General features: G+C 36.3%; 1 protein-coding gene across 3 annotated transcripts in view; it reads right to left on the bottom strand.

Moving 5' to 3' along the window:
• Positions 1–20,540, bottom strand: part of LOC127853319 (MORC family CW-type zinc finger protein 3-like) — a 382,815-nt gene that overhangs the window by 157,596 nt on the left and 204,679 nt on the right. For all 3 annotated transcript variants that reach the window (XM_052387759.1, XM_052387760.1, XM_052387758.1), the window contains 7 exons: positions 18,247–18,319; positions 14,495–14,627; positions 6,491–6,714; positions 5,257–5,407; positions 2,946–3,084; positions 1,793–1,921; positions 1,259–1,381 (listed from right to left, as the gene is read on the bottom strand). In XM_052387759.1, coding sequence (XP_052243719.1) covers positions 1,259–1,381; positions 1,793–1,921; positions 2,946–3,084; positions 5,257–5,407; positions 6,491–6,714; positions 14,495–14,627; positions 18,247–18,319 — 972 coding nt within the window. The remainder of the gene's footprint in view (positions 1–1,258; positions 1,382–1,792; positions 1,922–2,945; positions 3,085–5,256; positions 5,408–6,490; positions 6,715–14,494; positions 14,628–18,246; positions 18,320–20,540) is intronic.

The raw sequence follows: 20,540 nt of genomic DNA, 5'->3' as shown, positions 1-20,540 counted from the left end.
AAGAAATTTCAAATCTTATTGAATATTATTAGCAAAGGACAAATCATACTTAAAGTTATAAGGAAAAGGCAACTCTTATTGAATATCATAAGGACAACTTTTGGAACATCAAAAGGAAAGGAAAACTTATACTGAACAATACATGGACAACTCTTATCGAATATTTTAAGAAAACAAATCAAACTCTTACTGAATATTAAAATGAGAGGACAACTCTTCCTGAATATTTAAACGAGACGACAACAATTCCTGAATATTTAAACGAAAGGACAACTCTTCCTGAATATTAAAACGAGAGGACAACTCTTTCGTGAATATTTAAACGAGCGGACAACTCTGCCTGAATATTATGGCAAAAGGACACATCAAACTCAATAATTTTTTGGATACGAAAACTATTCCTAAATATTTTAGAAAACAACTCTGAATATTTGAGAGAAAGGACAACAATTACTGAAAATTATAAACAAGAGCACTGCATAACGGGTGCCACACTCAAGTGCGGGTGCAGTTTTGAACAAGAAACTGTCGGAGACGGGTGATGCTCCCCAAAGTTTTTTTTGGTCACAATATTGCACTACATATTCAGATAAAAGGAAACGTCTTGAGGGCACAGTAGTTGGGGGGACAATAATTTATAATAGAAAATTTCAAAGGGCCATAACTCTGTGAAAAATCATCCGACCAGAACCCGCTGATAATATGCACATCTCCTCTTGGTAGTGAAGCTTCCCATAAAGTTTCATTGAATTCCGGTCATTAGTTGCTGAGAAATAGCCCGGGCAAAAATTCTGCATGGACGGACAGACAGACGCACACACGCACGGACAGACGAAGCGGCGACTATATGCTCCCCCCAAAATAAATTTTGGGAGAGCATAATAAATGAAAGCTTGTCAGAATTTTTTTTTTTTTTTAGAGGTCACAGTGACCTTGACCTTTGACCTAGTGACCCAAAAATGGTCGTGGAATGTACAACTCATCAAGGTGCAGCTACATATGAAGTTTCAAAGTTGTAGATTGAAGCACTTTTAGAGCCAAAATGTTAAGGTTTTAGCACGATGCGGACAGCGGACGACGAGCTGGCTATGGCAATACCTCGGGTTTTCTCCGAACACAGCTGAGCTAAAAAGAACATATCTTGTATAATATTTAAAGGAAAGTACACTTCATCATACAGAAATGAAAACTAAATGAATATTTAAAGGAAACAACAACTTTTATTGAACATTTTAAGAAAAAGTCAACTGCTGGATACCTGTTTCTGGCAGCCCACTTTCTCGTAAGCTCGTATAAGCCTGTTTTTGTGGTACATCATCAGCCCATAGGAGTCAGGCTCCTGATTGCTGGTGAAACCAAATATCAGCTTTACAGGGCGGCTCTAGACGCTTGCTAAGGAAAATTGTTTGAAAAGGGTTCTACTAAAAAATTCTTTATTGTAGTTCCTTATCTAACATGATACAAATTAAAATATTTGATTGACAGCACAAAGTTGGTTATCAATGTTCTTTTCATATGCGCTACAATCTTTTGGGTTACAAAGCAAATTGAGCCTCATTTTGGGAAAACTTGGCTTTAAGCATGTGCCCAAACCACACAGGCTAATCAGGGACGACTCATTCCCCTTTATGGAAATTTTTAAACTTTTAAGTTTACAGGAAATCTCTTCTTCACAAAAATTGTGTTGAGGCGGAAAGTTTCTTCCCTGATTAGCCTTTATACACATGCATCAAGCCTAGTCTTCCCAGAACGCAGCTGAGCCCATTTAGAGCAATCCTGTATGCAAGGATACAAGCCAGGTGGGTTTGTACACGTCTCTTTCCGTCTGTGACAGGCTCTTGCTGATCAGCTTCGTGCGAACTTTCTCTCCACGCAGCACGATCTTCATTTTTGGCTTCAGGTACAGAATACTGCAGTACTCCTGTTCACAGATATCTCATGTAAAGCATTTTGGTTGACAAATATTTTCTTAAGCTCAACTGTATAGAAACCTTGAAATACTGGGAAACTGTTGAATCCATTTTCTGGGTAAAATCCTTATTTGCTATCTTCAAAAAAATCTTGTGAACACTCACATAGTTGAGAACTTGTTAGTTGGTTTTCTCTCCTGAAAAAGGGGCTGTCTATACAAAGTTGTATAGGTCACTTGTGAATTATTTATTGATCAAATGGAGAGATTTCAATTACAGCTCCTGAAATATCATGTAAATTGGATGAAACATCAAATAAGACTCAAATAAAACAGTTCTGGTTGCTTTAGTGGATTTACCATTGTGTGTTGTTCTGGATAAAATAATTAATTTATTTGAAGAAATGGAAGTATTTAATTTGAGCAATTCAATATCATTAGAAATGTCTGTTCATCATCATCATAAACAACTTCAACATCACATTATCAGAGTTTCTCTTTAAAAGTGGTAATCATCTTTAGAACGAAGCAACTTCAAGCTGTGTTAAAAGGTTGAACTTAAGCCAAAATTACTAGCGAAACTAACACATGCTCTGGTGAGCAACTTGAAGGATGATTGAACTGAAATGTGACTTCTAGAGTGTTCAGAATGTTTTATTATAGCAATATAAGGAAAAAAGGGCCGCCTGCTGATGGCCATCTTTTTCAACATACTGAAATTATTTTTGAATGCGGCCCATGTATCATTAGAACTAATGTTATGACCGAGTTTTATTAAGATAGGACTCAAGATTTGATTTCTTATCTGTTAACAAGGTTTCAGTATAGACATATAAGACATACTGCCCTGCCCCCTGATGGCTTTATTTTTTTATCAAACCAGACTTATTTTCCAACTCAGCCCAGATATCATTAGAACAACTGTTTTGACCAATTTTTTTTAAAAGACAGGACAATAAATGTAATTTCTATGATGTGAACATGTTTTTCTTTAATATGACCTAGTGACCTAGTTTTTGTGACCTTCAATACTCACTCTCAGTGACCGTCGATACTCGGGCGAGGCGTGGACCACTGGACGGTTGATGGTGGTGAGGTCAATCAGAGGTGTCTCAGGGTTACGAATGTCGTGGGCGTCCGATGAGAAGTCAAGCTCAAGGTTTTCACTTATATCCCTGCAGGAAACATTTTAAAACATGTGAGCCACGCTGTGGGAAAACCCGGCTTATGAGATGTGCTTAAAGTGTGCTTTACTTGAGTCGTGTTCTGAGAAAACTGGGTTAAATGCATGTGCGTAAAGTGTCATCTCAGATTAGCCTGTGCAGTCCACACAGGCTAATCAGGGACGACACTTTCCACCTTAAATGGATTTTCATGTAGAAGAAACTTCCTTTAAACGAAAAATACCATAAAAGCGGAAAGTGTCGCCCCTGACTAGCCTTTGAAGACTGCACAGGCTATTCTAGGATGACACTTAACGAACATACATTAAGCCCCGTTTTCTAAGAACGCATCTCAATTGTATTTTCTTATTTAAGGAAGTCTCTAATTTGCAAAAGTCCAGTTCAGGTGAAAAGTGTCGTCCCTGATTAGCCCCTGCTATTCTGGGACAGCATTAAAGAAATAACTTTAGCCCCATTTTCCCAGAGCAAGGTTAATTGAAAATCTACATTATAGCCAATGGGAAGAAATGATAAGTTATCAGTTATCAAAATCAAGTTTATCCTTATGAGTGAAAAATTATTTTAATTACTTTCCTAGACATTTAAGCATAACTCCTTTGATTGTCCATAGCATGTGATGACGATATAACCTTGGTTTGCATGAAATAATATATGTGGTAATAGCACTGACTCTTAAACTGTTGAGGGACAGCATTCTAACAAACATCTTATAAGTTATATATTGTCTTCAACCTTTAAATCAATACACAGTATATTTGCGGAATGTGGTGCCAGATCTACTCTTTTATGAACACTTTACAAGGAGATAACAAGCCATGCTGAACTTGCATATTTCATAGGAAACAATAACATCTTTAGACAGATATGTCAAATGTATGCACTCTTTTGTATCCACAGTTGAACAAGATTAAATAACAAGGGCTGTTTGTAAAACATGCATGCCCCCCATATGGGCTCTCCGTTGTAGTGAGAGCCATTGTGTGAATATGTTTTTTGTCACTGTGACCTTGACCTTTAACCTCGTGACCTGAAAATCAATAGGGGTCATCTGCCAGTCATGATCAATGTACCTATGAAGTTTCATGATCCTAGCCATAAGCATTCTTGAGTTATCATCCGGACACCATTTTACTATTTTGGGTCACCGTGACCTTGACTTTTGACCTAGTGACCTGAAAATCAATAGGGGTCATCTGCAAGTCATGATCAATCTACCTATCAAGTTTCATGATCCTAGGCCTAAGCGTTCTTGAGTTATCATCCGGAAACCATTTTACTATTTCGGGTCACTGTGACCTTGACCTTTGACCTAGTGACCTCAAAATCAATAGGGGTCATCTGCGAGTCCTGATCAATCTACCTATCAAGTTTCATGATCCTAGGCCTAAGCGTTCTTGAGTTATCATCCGGAAACCATTTTACTATTTCGGGTCACTGTGACCTTGACCTTTGACCTAGTGACCTGAAAATCAATAGGGGTCATCTGCGAGTCATGATCAATCTACCTATCAAGTTTCATGATCCTAGGCCTAAGCGTTCTTGAGTTATCATCCAGAAACCATTTTACTATTTCGGGTCACCGTGACCTTTGACCAAGTGACCTCAAAATCAATAGGGGTCATCTGCGAGTCATGATCAATGTACCTATGAAGTTTCATGATCCTAGGCCCAAGCGTTCTTGAGTTTTCGTCTGACAACCACCTGGTGGACTGACCGACATGAGCAAAGCAATATACCCCCTCTTCTTCGAAGGGGGGCATAAATGGCACACCAGGGATTGCACTAAATTTTAATTGTTGGATGTTCTGAGAATCTCAGAAAAAAATATTAATTTTTAGTTTATTTCATTGCAATTCAGTATAAAAAAAAGTAGGGTAATGGTTCAAAATTAACCATCAAGATTTCTTTAAACAATATATATTTTACTATTCTCACCAGTTTTAATGTTTTTTGTATGGTACTGCAGGTTGCGCCACATGAGCTACATGACTTCACACAATCAAAAAGACTGACAAAAGTTCTCGAACAATTATCAATAATAATCTTCAATAATGTTTTAATTTGACACACGTTCTCGGAAATCTGGGCTCCTTCCATGTGATGACTAATGAGCATGCATTAAGCCCAGTTTTCCCAAAACGGGGCATGATTAATTAAACTTACTTCTTCAAATTGAAGATGATGATATTGGTGCCAGTCCTCATTTTCTCCAGGGACTTGAGTTCGTTCAACAGAATCTTCTCGCTTGTGAAGAGACTGTAGTTTAAAATGGCCGCTAGGTTGGAGTCACTTTCCGCTGACCGTTTACGCAGCACTGACATTTTATTAAAGAGGTGCATTCTTGTAACAGCATGGCAGAACAAAGCAAACACAGAAAATATTTTTCTCCCACGCACTATTAAATGATTTCATAAAAGAAAGAAACCATCAGACCATCAAGAATTGATAATTATTGTTTTGTATATACGAAAGAATGTGTTATTTCGTAACAGCTCAATTTTAAACCAGGTGTTGCTATTTAAAGGGACTGTCAACCACTAACTCGAAAAAAGAAAAGTTCTAAAATACCATAATCTTTAACAATTATTAATTTATATTGATTAAAAAATCACGACTGGTATATTACATTACTTAAGAAAAGTTCATATTTTCAGTATATTCGGTAATAAACTTTCACGATGTGAAATCGAAAGTACATCGCCAAAATAGGTGACATAACGATATACACACTATAAATGAAGCAAGTAGATTGATAATTTTATATATAAAATATATACAATTCACAGCGCATGCACAATTTGCATTCCTGGGTTTAACCCGTGACGATGATGATCAATCTACTGGCGTTATTTATAGTTAACTGGTAGTTACTTGGTAGACATACCCAGTAAAATGTATTACCAAATATACTGAAAATATGATTACTTAACAACTTTGTTCAAGAAATGTAATATACCAGTCTTGATATTTTAATCAATATAAACTAAAAATTGTTAATAAATATGGTATTTTAAAACTTTTCTTTACTTCGTCGTGGTTGACAGTCTCTTTAACTCTTGCATACATGTACTATTGGTATGGTTGCAAATTTCAATGGCAGAGCTTGAAACAGCTGTGCCTAAAACTTCTTAATGAGGCCTGCTCTTAGAAAGCGTGTATATGCATGTGCCTACAGTATTAAACCAGATTAGCCTATGAAGTCAGCTCAGGGACAAATCTCTGAGCCTTGACTGGATTTTTGTTAAGAATTGACTTTCTTAAATTGAAAATTTTCATAAAAATGTTAAGTGGACATGCACATAGCCTGGTTGTACAAGACTGCGGCTCATATGTATTTCACTTTAAAAGGATCAACAGATCTTAAATCAGTGTCAATCATACTATCAACAAAGGATACAGACATTATTCTGCATCACCCAGGTCACAATAGGAACAATAACAGAGTCCGCCTTGATGGCCTTTAGGTACGTCTGAGACAGGAACCCTACGCTGGTGGAGGTCTTGCAGCGTGTAAACACCATGGCGTCCAGACCCAGCCGCATGGAGCCGGACTTGAACCCGTTGCCATAGTGACCGATGGGCTTCACATTCCCCACTTGGACTTTTTCACAGAATCCGAAACTAAAATGAGAATTGTAGTTCTTTGATCCACTTGTAGTCCCTTAGAAAATCAAATTAAATTTAAGACTTTTCTTACTAGATTCAAATTTAAAGGTTTGATTTCCAACCCTTAGACACTGATAAAAAGCAAACTGCATCAACCTGAAGAAACTGCAAATTACACACAGACTGTTTTGGTTTTATGCTGGTAAATCAGTGGTTGCATATAGCCATTTCACTTTGCTTCTAAGGAGTAAAGGGTTAATTAAGTTATTTCTTTGATAGCAAACAAGATGTGAGAAAGATATTGATGCCTCAACAATGAACATCTATCAAACACTCTTTGAAAAACTTTTTGAAGTAAGCAAATTTGTTTTCTTTGATGTGTAATTTTTCGTATTAAAATCATTATTTAATTGGAAACAGGGCTGATACGCTCAGTTTCAAGAGTGCCTGAGAACAAATGGCAGTTGTCAGACCTAGCACGAGTTTGTGCACTTGCTACTGGTAATCCAGCTTACAAAGAACATGAACGGGTAGGTTAACCCTTTACCACTTAGATAAGTATTTCTACGCATTTGTACTCCCTCAGAAGTTTCAATTATATTTCTTTTCTTACTAAATTCAAATTTTAAAGGCTTCATTTCCATCCCTAAGATACTGATGAGCAGAAAACAGCATAAAATCTTAACAGACTGCGAGTAACTCGCAGTCTGTTCGGGTTTTATGCTGTTTGCACATAGCCATTTTCATCTTCATCAATTTTGTTTATTACATGGGTGTTATTACACTAGTAATATAACCATGAAATGACGTCATTTTTTTTACGAAATGACGTCATTATTCCAGCGAATGTCTTCAATTAAACTCTTTAACAATGTGAATAAACGGTGAAAAGAGCATAAAATAAAAAGAAAATTTGTTGGTCATGTTATAAATAGAATCTTAGATTCGTGGTCATTTTGTATTGAATTTATTAAACTCATCATCTAAATAAAGATAAAAACTCGGCGAGCCTCGTTTTTATCTTTATTTAGATGACTTGTTTAATAAATTCAATACAAAATGACCTCTCATGCAAGATCCTATATTACTATGTATATTAATTAATTAACCTTAATAAGTTAATTAAATATAATGGCTCTTTTTTTAATACCACATTTTTATGAGATTAACATGCAAAAAAGTGTAATATGAACAACATGCTCGCAGGCTGTTCTGGATTTACGCTGTTTGCACATAGCCATTTTCACTTTGCCTCTGAGTGGGAAAGGCTTAAATAATATTTACAATAACAACCTCTGAAGTCAATCATCTAGCCTATTGTTTTGTTCTTGGATATTTGCTACTTGTTATTGATTGTTAAAAACAACAATTGACTTGTCCGAATGTGTAGTAACTACTGTCACTTGAGGATTACAGACTAATACTGATTTAACAGTTCCACAGCATTAAGTTCCAAAGGGTTACCAATGTTATCATACATGTAATTAATCAGACACTAAACAGTTCCCACTGTAATTACCAGCTTGAAACTGACTCAAACATTGAAGCTTCTTGGAAAGATAAACCATGGTTTAACCCTTTGCATGCTGGGAAATTTGTTGTCTGCTAAAATGTCGTCTGCTGAATTTATAAAATTAGCATTTTCTTCGATTTTTTTCAAAGAATACTATCAGAATAGCAAACAGTTTGGATCCTGATGAGACGCCACGTTCTGTAAGGCCTTCAAAATTTGGTTCCAGCACTGAAAGAGTTAACAGCAAGGATAGGCCAGTAACCATCATATCTCAAGAAACATCTGTTGTCAGGTGTGTTTACATCCATTGTGGAAGGGAGGCAGCATTTGCAGCAGGCCTACATTTTACCTGCAGTGTTTCACCCTATTGTGACCATCTGTTCTGCAGTAACACCTTGCCACATCTCAACAGTATGATAAGTTCACACAAATTTTCTCCAAAGAACTAAACAATAACATTCTATTAGCAATAGGGTAACCATATATTCAATAATAAATGTAAATTTATTAGGGGCATTTATTAGGAGTCAAAATGACATCAGTTTATGCATACCACTTCACAATAACAAATGACTTGATCTGCATTAAGAAACAAAGGAACTAAACTATTCTCTGACTTGAAATGTCACTTCCAGATGTTAGCAAGCTTTTTCTCTAATTGACATAGTTACCTATATTATTTCCCCAAATGACCCAGCTTCAAACCCAGTCTAAATGTGGTAAATATATTTTTAACAATGTTTTATTATAGATATATAGGGATTACTACACCGCCCATGGCGGCAACATTTTTTCAATGTACTGGAACCATTTTTGAACTCCGCAAATATATCATAAGAACATATTTTTTAACAAGTTTACTTAAGATAGACAATAAATGTGACTTCCGGAGTGTTAACAAGATTTTGACATAGTGACCTCAAGTGACCCACTTTAATACTGGCCAATATATCATAACACATGTTCTGACTACGTTTCATGAAGATTAAAAAATAAATGTAGCCTCTAGAATGTTAACAAGGTAAATGTTGTTGACGCATGACACACTGACGTATGACAGACAAAAGGCAATCACAAAAGCTCACCATGAGCACCTTTGTGCTCAGGTGAGCTAAAAATTAACAACACTTTTCATGCTAAGACAAACAAACTATTCACTTTCTGTATATAGTGATGGGAGTCACAAAATAACATTTATCATAATTTTTGACTCAAGTGTTTTTCAAATTTTCCTTTACCAGCAGACATGTAACAAATGTGTTTTGTGGTAGAAAAGTACTGTATAATGAGTTCAAAAGTCCTGCACTTTGCCAACAAACACATTGTTTTTTTCCCCCCGACAATTTAGGGAAATGGGGGTCACCCTTCAGAAAAAGGCTCAAGGAATTTTTTCAGAAAAGTAGTAAAATTTAGTTTGTTTGTTAGGATCAGTTTCAACAGTATTTCAGTCATATCAACATGGTCAGTTATCAATCTAACACTTTCCTGGTTAAGATGGTCTGCTAGTACTATGTGCAGAGACACTGACAACTGACAAATTTGAATAAGAGGTATGGGGAGAATGTCAGTTAACAGCTGACAAACATGCGATTTGCAGCTGTAGTAAAGCTTTCCATAGACTACTTTGTTTTAGGACATTAACCCATTTATGCCTAGCATCTAGAAAAATGGCCTTGGCAAACAGCGTAGACAAAGAAATATTCTAAATATAGAAATAAATATACTAGACATCCCTAATTTTGGAAATAAATTGATCCAATTTAGAAGGATGTGAGAGTCTACTAGGCATAAATGGGTTAATATACATGTAATGAACTGCTGTGCTATTCAAGTTAACAAGTTTCTACTTGTCCACCTATTATTTCTGCATGTAAACAAGCTCCATTTATGTGGCCCCAGGCTGTCTAGCTAGCATTGAGCATGATTACGACTAAACCAATGTCACTGTGGGGTCAGTTCAGTCAGGCTTGTCACATTAACTGGTCAACATAGCTGACAGTTTACAAATGGTCATAGGTTATGTCAACATTAAACTACATCTCTTTACATGGGTTTTTCATTTACAGTTTGTAATTGTCCCATGTTGATACTGTAATCATTCCTGTTACAAGCTTGTGTTTTATGTTTGGCTCTATCAAAACGTATCTCTAATTTTCCCATCACAACCTTTTCTGCTTTAATCACCTTATCAGTCATCACAAAATAACCTCATTTCCAAAACCTTACCTTCTCTCAGAACATTACCTCTGTTTACCTGCATATCATTTGTCACAATATTAACTCCTTTCCCCACCTTATCTTCTTTAACAACATTTCCTCCTTTCACCACCAATCTTCTATCACAACATAACCTCCTTTCACCACCTTATCTTCTATCACAACCTAACCTCCTTTCACCACCTTATCCTCTATCACAACATTTCCTCTTTTTACGCTCTAACCTTCTTTCACCACATTATCTTTTATCACAACATTACCTACTTTCACCCCCTTATCTTCTCACACAACATTACCTCCTTTCACCACCTTGTCTTCTTTAACAACATATCCTCCTTTCACCCCCTTATCTTCTATAACAACATAACATCCTTTCACCCCCTTATCTTCTATAACAACATTACGTCCTTTCACCCTCTGATCTTCTATCACAACATTACCTCCTTTCACCACCTTTTCTTCTTTAACAACATATCCTCCTTTCACCCCCTTATCTTCTTTAACAACATTACATCCTTTCACCCCCTTATCTTCTATCACAATATTACGTCTTTTCACCCTCTGATCTTCTATCACAACATTACCTCCTTTCACCACCTTGTCTTCTATAACAACATTACCTCCTTTCACTCCGCTATCTTCAATCACAACCTTGACTCCTTTCACCTCCTAATTTACTTACTTAAAGTACCAACTACCAAAATAATGGTTCAAACAATTTAATGTAGTTCTGTTGATTTTTTTACCACAACTCACAGCTTTTCACTTTTTTTTACCCAACTGCACAGCTTTTCACTTTTTTTTACCCAACTGCACTTTTAATCAAGGCCAATGGATTCTTTAAACATTTCTATAAAATGTGTGTACCGTAATTACTCTATGTTTTCGGACACTTAATTTTTTTTTTTTTTTCGTGTCCGAAAACTTAGATACGAACAAGGGCTGTTTGTAAAACATGCATGCCCCCCATATGGGCTGTCAGTTGTAGTGGCAGCCATTGTGTGAATACGTTTTTTGTCACTGTGACCTTGACCTTTGACCTAATGTAAGTTATCATCCGGAAACCATTGTTCTATTTCGAGTCACTGTGACCTTGACCTTTGACCTAGTGACCTGAAAATCAATAGGGGTCATCTGCCAGTCATGATGCATGCCCCCCATATGGGCTGTCAGTTGTAGTGGCAGTAAAGAAAATAAAGAAAGGAAAAAAAAAATTTGGGGGGGGGAGGGGTAGGGGGGGAAAGTAGGGGGGTGAGAGGGGGGTATAATGTGGGGGGGGGGGGGGTAATTTATTAGATGTTTAAAAAAAATATAACAATTTGGGGGGTGGGGGGTAGGGGGGGGGGGTGGGGGGAGTGAGAGGGGGTTATAATGTGGGGTGTGGTAATTTATTAGATGTTTAAACAAAAAAAAAACTTGGGGGGGCGGGGGTGGGGGGGTAGGGGGTGGGGTTAGTGAGAGGGGGGTATAATGTGGGGTGTGGTAATTTATAAGATGATGTTTTTAAAAAAAAAATTTGGGGGGGGGGGTGAGGTTGGGGGGGGGGGGAGGAGGGAAAGGATTCTGGTAGGGGCGTGGGGTATTGTTTGGGTGGAATCCATTGTGGTATTCAGGTAAGTGTTGTTTTGTCAAAGTAATAATAGAATGTGATCATAAATAAAGAAGTTATGGCAATTTAAGCAAAATGTTCAATTATCTAAGTGTAAAAGGGGCCATAGTTATGTAAAAATGCTTGATACAGTGACATACATGCCATAATTTTTCAGACCAATTCCGGGACATTGAGTTAAATTGTCCGGGACTTTTGCCGATTTTCTTGGACATGTATAAAATGTAGCGATATTTATAGACATATGCATTTTTGGTACGTTTTTTTTGTTTCGCATCGTTAATTGCAAAAGTTCGAAAGTCTATCCGAAATACACTTCATCTATTAACGTCAAATTAAACATTACTACTATTTCCGTTACTAGATACAAGCCACGTGTTTTCAGTGTAAGCGTTCTAAACATAGATGGTGACGTCACTGCGTTATTGTTATTAAGACCGGTGTGTAACGCGTAGTTGTTGAATAGGCTGGGCGTTTTGACATGGCGAACGCAATTCAAATTCACTTATTATTTTTAACGTTATGTTTAGAACAAGACAATAATAAACCTAGTGAGGATGACGTTTTTATATGCTTTCTTTTTTACTCAACTTCTTTGTCAGTAAAACGTGCGAACATAAACTGCTTTAAATTTTTTACTCAGCGATGTTGGACTTCAGATGTGTGAACAACTATCCTTTGCCCTTACGCAGCGGGAAATAATGACGTAGTAGTTTAAAGTCAATTAACAACCACATTAAACAATGCCGCCTTTTCAGTTTGACCACGAACGTGAGACAATCGATATGATAACAGGACCCCTGTTAATTGATCGATTTTGACACGTAGCGTAGTCTGCCTTTTCGGGTAGGCATTGTCATGGAGACGCTGCAGATATACACAGATTCGAGGTGCAGTTAAGCCTAAGATAAGGTACATGTATATATGGAATTCTCAATGCCGGGACATTTGACAGATTTCCGGGACAGCGGGACAAGTTCTTCATTTCCGGGACTGTCCCGGACAATCCGGGACATATGGCATGTATGCAGTGATCTGCTCTTGTTTATAGGTTGGGGTCATGTTGGTAAACAAGTATGCAAAATATAAAAGCAATATGTCAAAAGATATAGGAAATATTTGGGGTAGTACACAAAATTTAACATAGATTTATCAATAATATGCATTTTCTAAGTATAAAAGGGGCAATAATTATGACAAAATGCTTTTTAGAGTTGTCTGCTCTTGTTTATTGGTTGGGGTGATGTTGGTAAACAAGTATGCAAAATATAAAAGCAATATGTCAAGGGACAATTTAAAAAAACAACAAATGATCTCACACTGACGTGAACAAATATCCTCTATTTATTAAACATGAAATTTAAACTTATTGCATTTGTTTCCCCTGTATATATGAAAGATATAATGGTGTATTACCTCCCCTGTCCTGCTTATATTTATATTAATCAACAAAATTAAACATTAACACAATATTTAATATACAAAATATACAAAAAAAATCTCATATTCTGATATTTTTACTGATCCACTTAATTTTACTCAAACGATGATGTTTCATTGGACTGATAATTATAGATTTAGATTACAGATCAGTTGCTTCAGTTATATTGTTCAGAGTTCGCCCTGTTGGCCCTGTATGCATTCTTGAGTTATCATCCAAAAACCATTTTACCATTTCGAGTCACCGTGACCTTGACCTTTGACCCAGTGACCTCAAAAACAATAGGGGTCATCTGCAAGTCATGATCAATCTACCTATAAAGTATCATGATCCTAGGACTAAGCATTCTTGAGTTATCATCCAAAAACCATCTGGTGGACGGACATACAGACAGACAGACAGACAGACAGACATGTGCAAAACAATATACCCCCTCTTCTTCGAAGGGGGGCATAAAAATATTCACAAAATACAGGTGTCCGAAAACTTAGAGTCGAAAATTAAAGTGTCTGAAAATAGCGTCAATTGTATCAACGACTACCGGTAATAGCACGCGCTTGTAAAAAACCATGCGGTATAGTATATATTACAGTTATATATGTTTGTAAGTTGCATTTTAAATAATTTAAAATGCTTAATTTATTTGACAGAAAGTTACTACAAGGTTGTACTTTGAGTAACGAGTTCAAAGATGAGCATGTTTAATACCGGTTTACAACGTTATTTACCCAATAAGGCAAATGTAATGGTCCCTTGCCCTCAGGCATGCACCAGCCATGTTTTATGATGTTAATCTGGTTGTAAAACCCCAAGATTGAAGTGTCTATAGATATCAAAACAGGACCGAAATTTGGTAAAATAGCGCTGTAAAATATACTGTCTGAAAACTGAGAGACATTAATTATGGACGAAAACTCTTGTGTCCGAAAATTAGGAGTCAAGAAAAATAATTATTTTTGCTAAAAAAAGGGGTGTCCGAAAACATAGAGTAATTACGGTAGCTATGGAAACACACCTCAACATCTTGTGGAGCTTCTCTTGACTCATCCCGTTGCCGTTGTCGATGAAGGTGAGACAGTCGGTCTTCCCGATGACCCGTCTGTCAATCCACAGCTCCGAAGCATTACAGTCAGGATCATACGCATTATCTATAGCAAAACAAGCCTTATTGTGGGAAAACAGTGTTTAATGCATGTGTGTTTAGTGTCATCCCAGATTAGCATGTGCAGTCTACATAGGCTAATCAGTGATGGCACTTTTTGCTTTAATGGAATTTTTAGTTTAAAGGTCTCTTCTAAACAAAACTCCAGTTTTAGGGCTTCCCCTGGCTCAAAAGTGTCTTAAGCCAAATTCACCTTGCTATGGCAATTTTTTATCTATTTTTGGCTTAGATTTTAGAAGTTTTAATGAAAAATAAGTTGTAGCCAAATAAAATTTTCTTTAGCCAAATAGGTGAATTTGTAGCCATTGGTTAATTTTGCGAATGGCAGAGTAAGCCCTGTTAAAACTGTTTAAGCAGAAAGTGTTGTCCGTGATTAGCTTTTAAATCAACAAGGGGATTTAGACACATTAAAATTAATATTGACTTTTTGTTGTCTCAATTAAACTGTGAAAAAATGTATAATCATGGGAAGAACATATTGCATCACATCCATGGTATGATAATGACCATTGTACATGACTTCGATTGAATGTTACAATAAGGTTATTGTAAAAGATGTAAAAATATGTTGATATCAGAAGTACATTTTATATAATGTCAGTCCATGTTTATAATGTGATATAAGCAAGGCTGCACCACACAACCTTTGCATGCAGATCTGGTTCAATATTGCCAATGCATCTTAAATGTTATACAGGCCGATTAGGATTGGCTTATCATTGCATATGGAGAATTGCCTGTTTCAATAGCAACAAATAGGATTTTCTGTTAATTTGTTTATACAACATATCAATTCTTATAACATATCAACTCTTTGAATTGTTTCAGTAATTTTCTTTGGCCCAAAATTATAGCCTCTTACAGACTGTGTCCAAATGGCAGGAGTAACATTTCCAACAAAAGATCTGACCAAAATATCCCAAGAAGATGCTTAACTTTTCCAATAAACTCAATAATTGGTTAATTGAGTTTATTATACAGTGATATAATTCCAAAGCACTATATAATAAAACAAAGGCTGTTTGTAAAACATGCATGCCCCCCATATGGACTCTCCGTTGTAGTGACAGCCATTGTGTGAGTATGTTTTTGTCACTGTGACCTTGACCTTTGACCTAGTGACCTGAAAATCAATAGGGGTCATCTGCCAGTCATGATCAATGTACCTATGAAGTTTCATGATCCTAGTCATAAGCGTTCTTGAGTTATCATCCGGAAACCATTTTACTATTTCGGGTCACCGTGACCTTGACCTTTGACCTAGTGACCTGAAAATCAATAGGGGTCATCTGCGAGTCATGATTAATCTACCTATCAAGTTTCATGATCCTAGGAATAAGCATTCTTTAGTTATCATCCGGAAACCATTTTACTATTATGGGTCACCGTGAACTTGAACTTTGACCTAGTGACCTCAAAATCAATAGGGGTCATCTGCGAGTCATGATCAATGTACCTATCAAGTTTCATGATCGTAGCCATTAGCGTTCTTGAGTTATCATCCGGAAACCATTTTACTATTTCAGGTCACAGTGACCTTAACCTTTGATATAGTGACCTGAAAATCAATAGGGGTCAACTGCGAGTCATTATCAATCTACCTATCAAGTTTCATGATCCTAGGCATAAGCGTTCTTGAGTTATCATCCGGAAACCATTTTACTATTTCGGGTCACTGTGACCTCAGTGCTTTTTTTTGCTTTTTTTTGTTACAGCCTGTGGCATTTGGATTGGGAAAATTAGCGCGATAAACCATGAAATTGGGAAAAATAGCGCGATAAACCATGAAATTGGGAAACATTATAAATATGATTATAAGAACAGAATGAAAATTGCTAAGTTCATGTTTGACAGCATTTTTATATTATAAAGTGTTGCTTTCATGTCTTCTTACAACGTTTAGTTAATATCCTTTCACATGCATATTAAACTTGCAATAATCTATAGATTCTTCAATATACATGTACCATTATGATTTAATCAAAATCTCTTTAAGAGTATGAATTTAATTCAGGATGTTTTTAAAAGTAAAATATGATATGGTGAAAACATTAACAAATATTAACAAACACGCTTGTGTGTTCTTGCTGGGTTAATGTTGTATTAAATGGAGCTAAAATAATACATTTCATTTGTTTACCTATTAATATCTTGCACAATTGACATCCTCAGTTCAATGCTATCTCACCAAACTATACAGCGTGACAAACATAATAAAGCAGAATATGCATATGAATCTGAATATACACAGATCCACTAACATATAAATCAAATCATGTTTGTCTCTTTCCATTTTCGAACGGTTCTCGTCTTAAATGCTTTAACTTTGTGAACTTTAATTTGCCAACACAGATTTCCGTGACGCACATTCACTGTGAACATTTCTAATAAATATTTGTTGTTGTTCATCTCAAACATAGTATTTTGCGTTAATTGACACACACATTAAATTATCTCCTAATAACCATGTGATATCCGCTGTTAATTTTAGTGTTATTTATCATTTTCGCTGCTCATCGCAAACTTCTCATCTGCTTGCCGCCATCTTGGACGTGTGTAAAAACAGGCGTTAACAATCGGGATACATCGACTATCGTAAGTCAGTTGTCATTCGGCAAAGACTCGACAAGCTCGATCGGCACTCGTTCTACGAAATTAACGCTAAATGACATTGTAATCTTATTGGCTTAATTGGGAAAAGTTGGTCATTTTTTGGAAAATTTTGGTCAGATTTTTGGAAAAAAACGTAATTTTTTGCAATTGGGAAGCAGCCGAATATCGGCGGTAATTTTGGGCAAAAAAATCACTGGACCTTGACCTTTGACCTAGTGACCTGACAATCAATAGGGGTCATCTGCCAGCCATGATCAATGTACCTATGAAGTTTCATGATCCTAGGCATAAGCGTTCTTGAGTTATCATCTGGAAACCATTTTACTATTTCAAGTCACTGTGACCTTGACCTTTGACCTAGTGACCTGAAATCAATAGGGGTCATCTGCTAGTCATGATCAATCTACCTATCAAGTTTCATGATCCTAGGCATAAGCGTTCTTGAGTTATCATCCGGAAACCATATTACTATTTCGGGTCACTGTGACCTTGACCTAGTGACCTGAAAATCAATAGAGGTCATCTGCGAGTCATGATCAATCTACCTATCAAGTTTCATAATCCTAGGCCTAAGCGTTCTTGAGTTATCATCCGGAAACCATTTTACTATTTCGGGTCACCGTGACCTTGACCTTTGACCTAGTGACTTCAAAATCAATAGGGGTCATCTGCGAGTCATGATCAATGTACCTATGAAGTTTCATGATCCTAGGCCCAAGCGTTCTTGAGTTATCATCCAGAAACCACCTGGTGGACGGACCGACCGACAGACCGACATGTGCAAAGCAATATACCCCCTCTTCTTCGAAGGGGGGCATAAATATATAATGCAATTCAACACATAGTTATAAACAATTGGAAAACTGTTACATATAGTCATATTATTAATGTTTCATTTTCCAATTTCATGGTTTATCATTCTATTTTTTCAAATCCGAAAGGCACAGACTGTAAGATATAAAGCAAAAACATATCACTGTGTAAAAACCTACCAATTAACTCTGCAATAGCAGAGAAGGGCCATGTATGGGACGTGCTGTTGCTATGGAGAAACGACGGTGACACCTGGAACAATAATACAACATGGTTTCAATATTAGGATTTGAAAATAACATTTTCAGGAGCCAAATGAAACTGTGCTAAATGTTAAGGGATCCAATACAGTAATGGTCATTATGGTACACTGTCACATTTATTTTGTTTCTGTATATTTGTTATTTCAACTTAAATGCTATCCCAACCATGCAAAGTGTTGTTTGAGCTCCCAAACTTTGACCTATGTATTTCATGAAAAGCACGAAATTGATGCAAGTTAAATTGAGCTAAAAAGATCAAGTGACCCTCATGAAATCCTAAATGCGTGAGTTGTTGGTCCATCAGCTTATTCTAGTCAAGGCACAGATTTTAATTAACACATTAGGCCTCACCTTGGACTAATCAGTTAATCACCAACAGATAAGATACATAGCATGCCTAGAGGGTACCAGTGTGAGGATGAGATCATTCAACCCTTTACAAATTAGATATGAGCAGTGCTCTGTGAAAAAGGGTTTTAATGCATGTGCTTAAAGTGTCGTCCCAGATTAGCCTGCGCAGTCCGCACATGCTCACCAGAGACAACACAATCCGCAAAAACTAGATTTTTGCTAAGAAGAGACTTTCTTGAAACGAACGTTATCATAAAAGCGGAAAGTGTCGGGCCTGATTAGCCTGTGCAGACTGCACAAGCTAATCTGGGATGACACTTTAGGCACATTCATTAACCCCCCTTTTCACAGAGCATGGCTCATACGTATTTTGAGGCATTTGTAGTCCCTTGAAAATTCAATTTAATTAAAGACCTTTCTTACTAGATTCAATTTTTTAAGGCTTCATTTCTAACCCTTAGATACTGATAAGCAGCGAACAGCATAAAACCTGAACAGACTGCAAGTTACTCTCAGGCTGTTCTGGTTTTATGCTGTTTGCACGTAGCCATTTTCACTTTGCTTCTGAGTGGGAAAGGCTTAACCAATTGAATACAACATTACCCTCCCCACATTTGCACCTTCAGTTCAGGCTGGTTTTGAAAGTGGATTTCTTACCTGATTTGTTTTGGCAATGACTGACTTATTCTTATGATAACATGTTAAAAGATTTATGAAATGACACTAAAAATGCTAAACATTTCTTTATTTGACATACAATACAAATCTCTTTCACATGAAACTGAATGAACATTAGAAACACTTAATAACAATTAAACCAAAAATTGAAGTGTATATACCTACCGGTATACAATTATAAAAAGTGTGATAAGTTTATCCTCCTAGTTATTATTATTATACCAGTCAATTATTGTATTATTATCTTGATTTTACCGAGTTTTGTAAGTTCAATAATAACATTAAAACACTTGTTGTGACCAAGTTTTATGAAGATGGGTCTATAAATGTAACACGCATAATCACCAATAATGAAACAATGCCTCCTGTTGCTTAATGTCAAATCTGATTCTCATTTCAAACATTTAAATGCAGTAGTGCATGGTAAAAGAATCAAAACCAAAAACTACACAATCAAATTTGTTGGATTGATATACTCTGCCAAATTAATTTTGTTTATGCAGGGCTCGTGCTGTCGTTCGCCATTTGAGCCATTTGCGAAAATATTGAGAATTTGGCTCATGAAAAATTTGATTTGCGAAAATGCTAAAATCTCGTAAAATTGCATTGAAAACATCCGCCATTTAAATACAGACTGGTTTTCTATATTTTTCTCTTTGTTTCAATGAAAGTGTTCGCAATTTGAACAATAAAGAAAACCAGTCTGCAACAAAGCATTAGACATCGCTTGATCTTATTGTTATTGAAGCGCACGCCATGGTAGCTGGCCAATCAGTATTGAGTTCGCTCACACATAATATTGGGTCATTCATGCGCAGACACTGTATTCTTGAAATACACAGTTGATATTGTTGTCTGCCAACAAAATAGCGGCTGATGGCAAACATCGTATTTAAAGATAAACAAATGAAAAGAAGCGTAACAATAAATCAATTATTTCTAAGCTGATCACTTTCTACCGACTATTGTATAGTGATTGCATATTGATAAGTCTTTGATCTGAACGAAAGAATGATAAATCTAATTAAATAATTAGAATCATGTCGATGATGTTACGCCTTTAATTCTGCCGATTATCGTTTGAAATTAAAAGGTGATATTTAAGTTGTTTTTTACTCACAAACTATGCTATTGCAAAGCAATACGACAACCAAATTGTATATGAATTGCGTATTTGCTAG

This window comes from Dreissena polymorpha, chromosome 12 (assembly GCF_020536995.1).
Source record: "Dreissena polymorpha isolate Duluth1 chromosome 12, UMN_Dpol_1.0, whole genome shotgun sequence".
NCBI classification, from domain to species: Eukaryota; Metazoa; Mollusca; class Bivalvia; order Myida; family Dreissenidae; genus Dreissena; species Dreissena polymorpha.
Note: the sequence above shows the minus strand (reverse complement) of the source record. Positions and strands in the feature narration are given on the sequence as shown.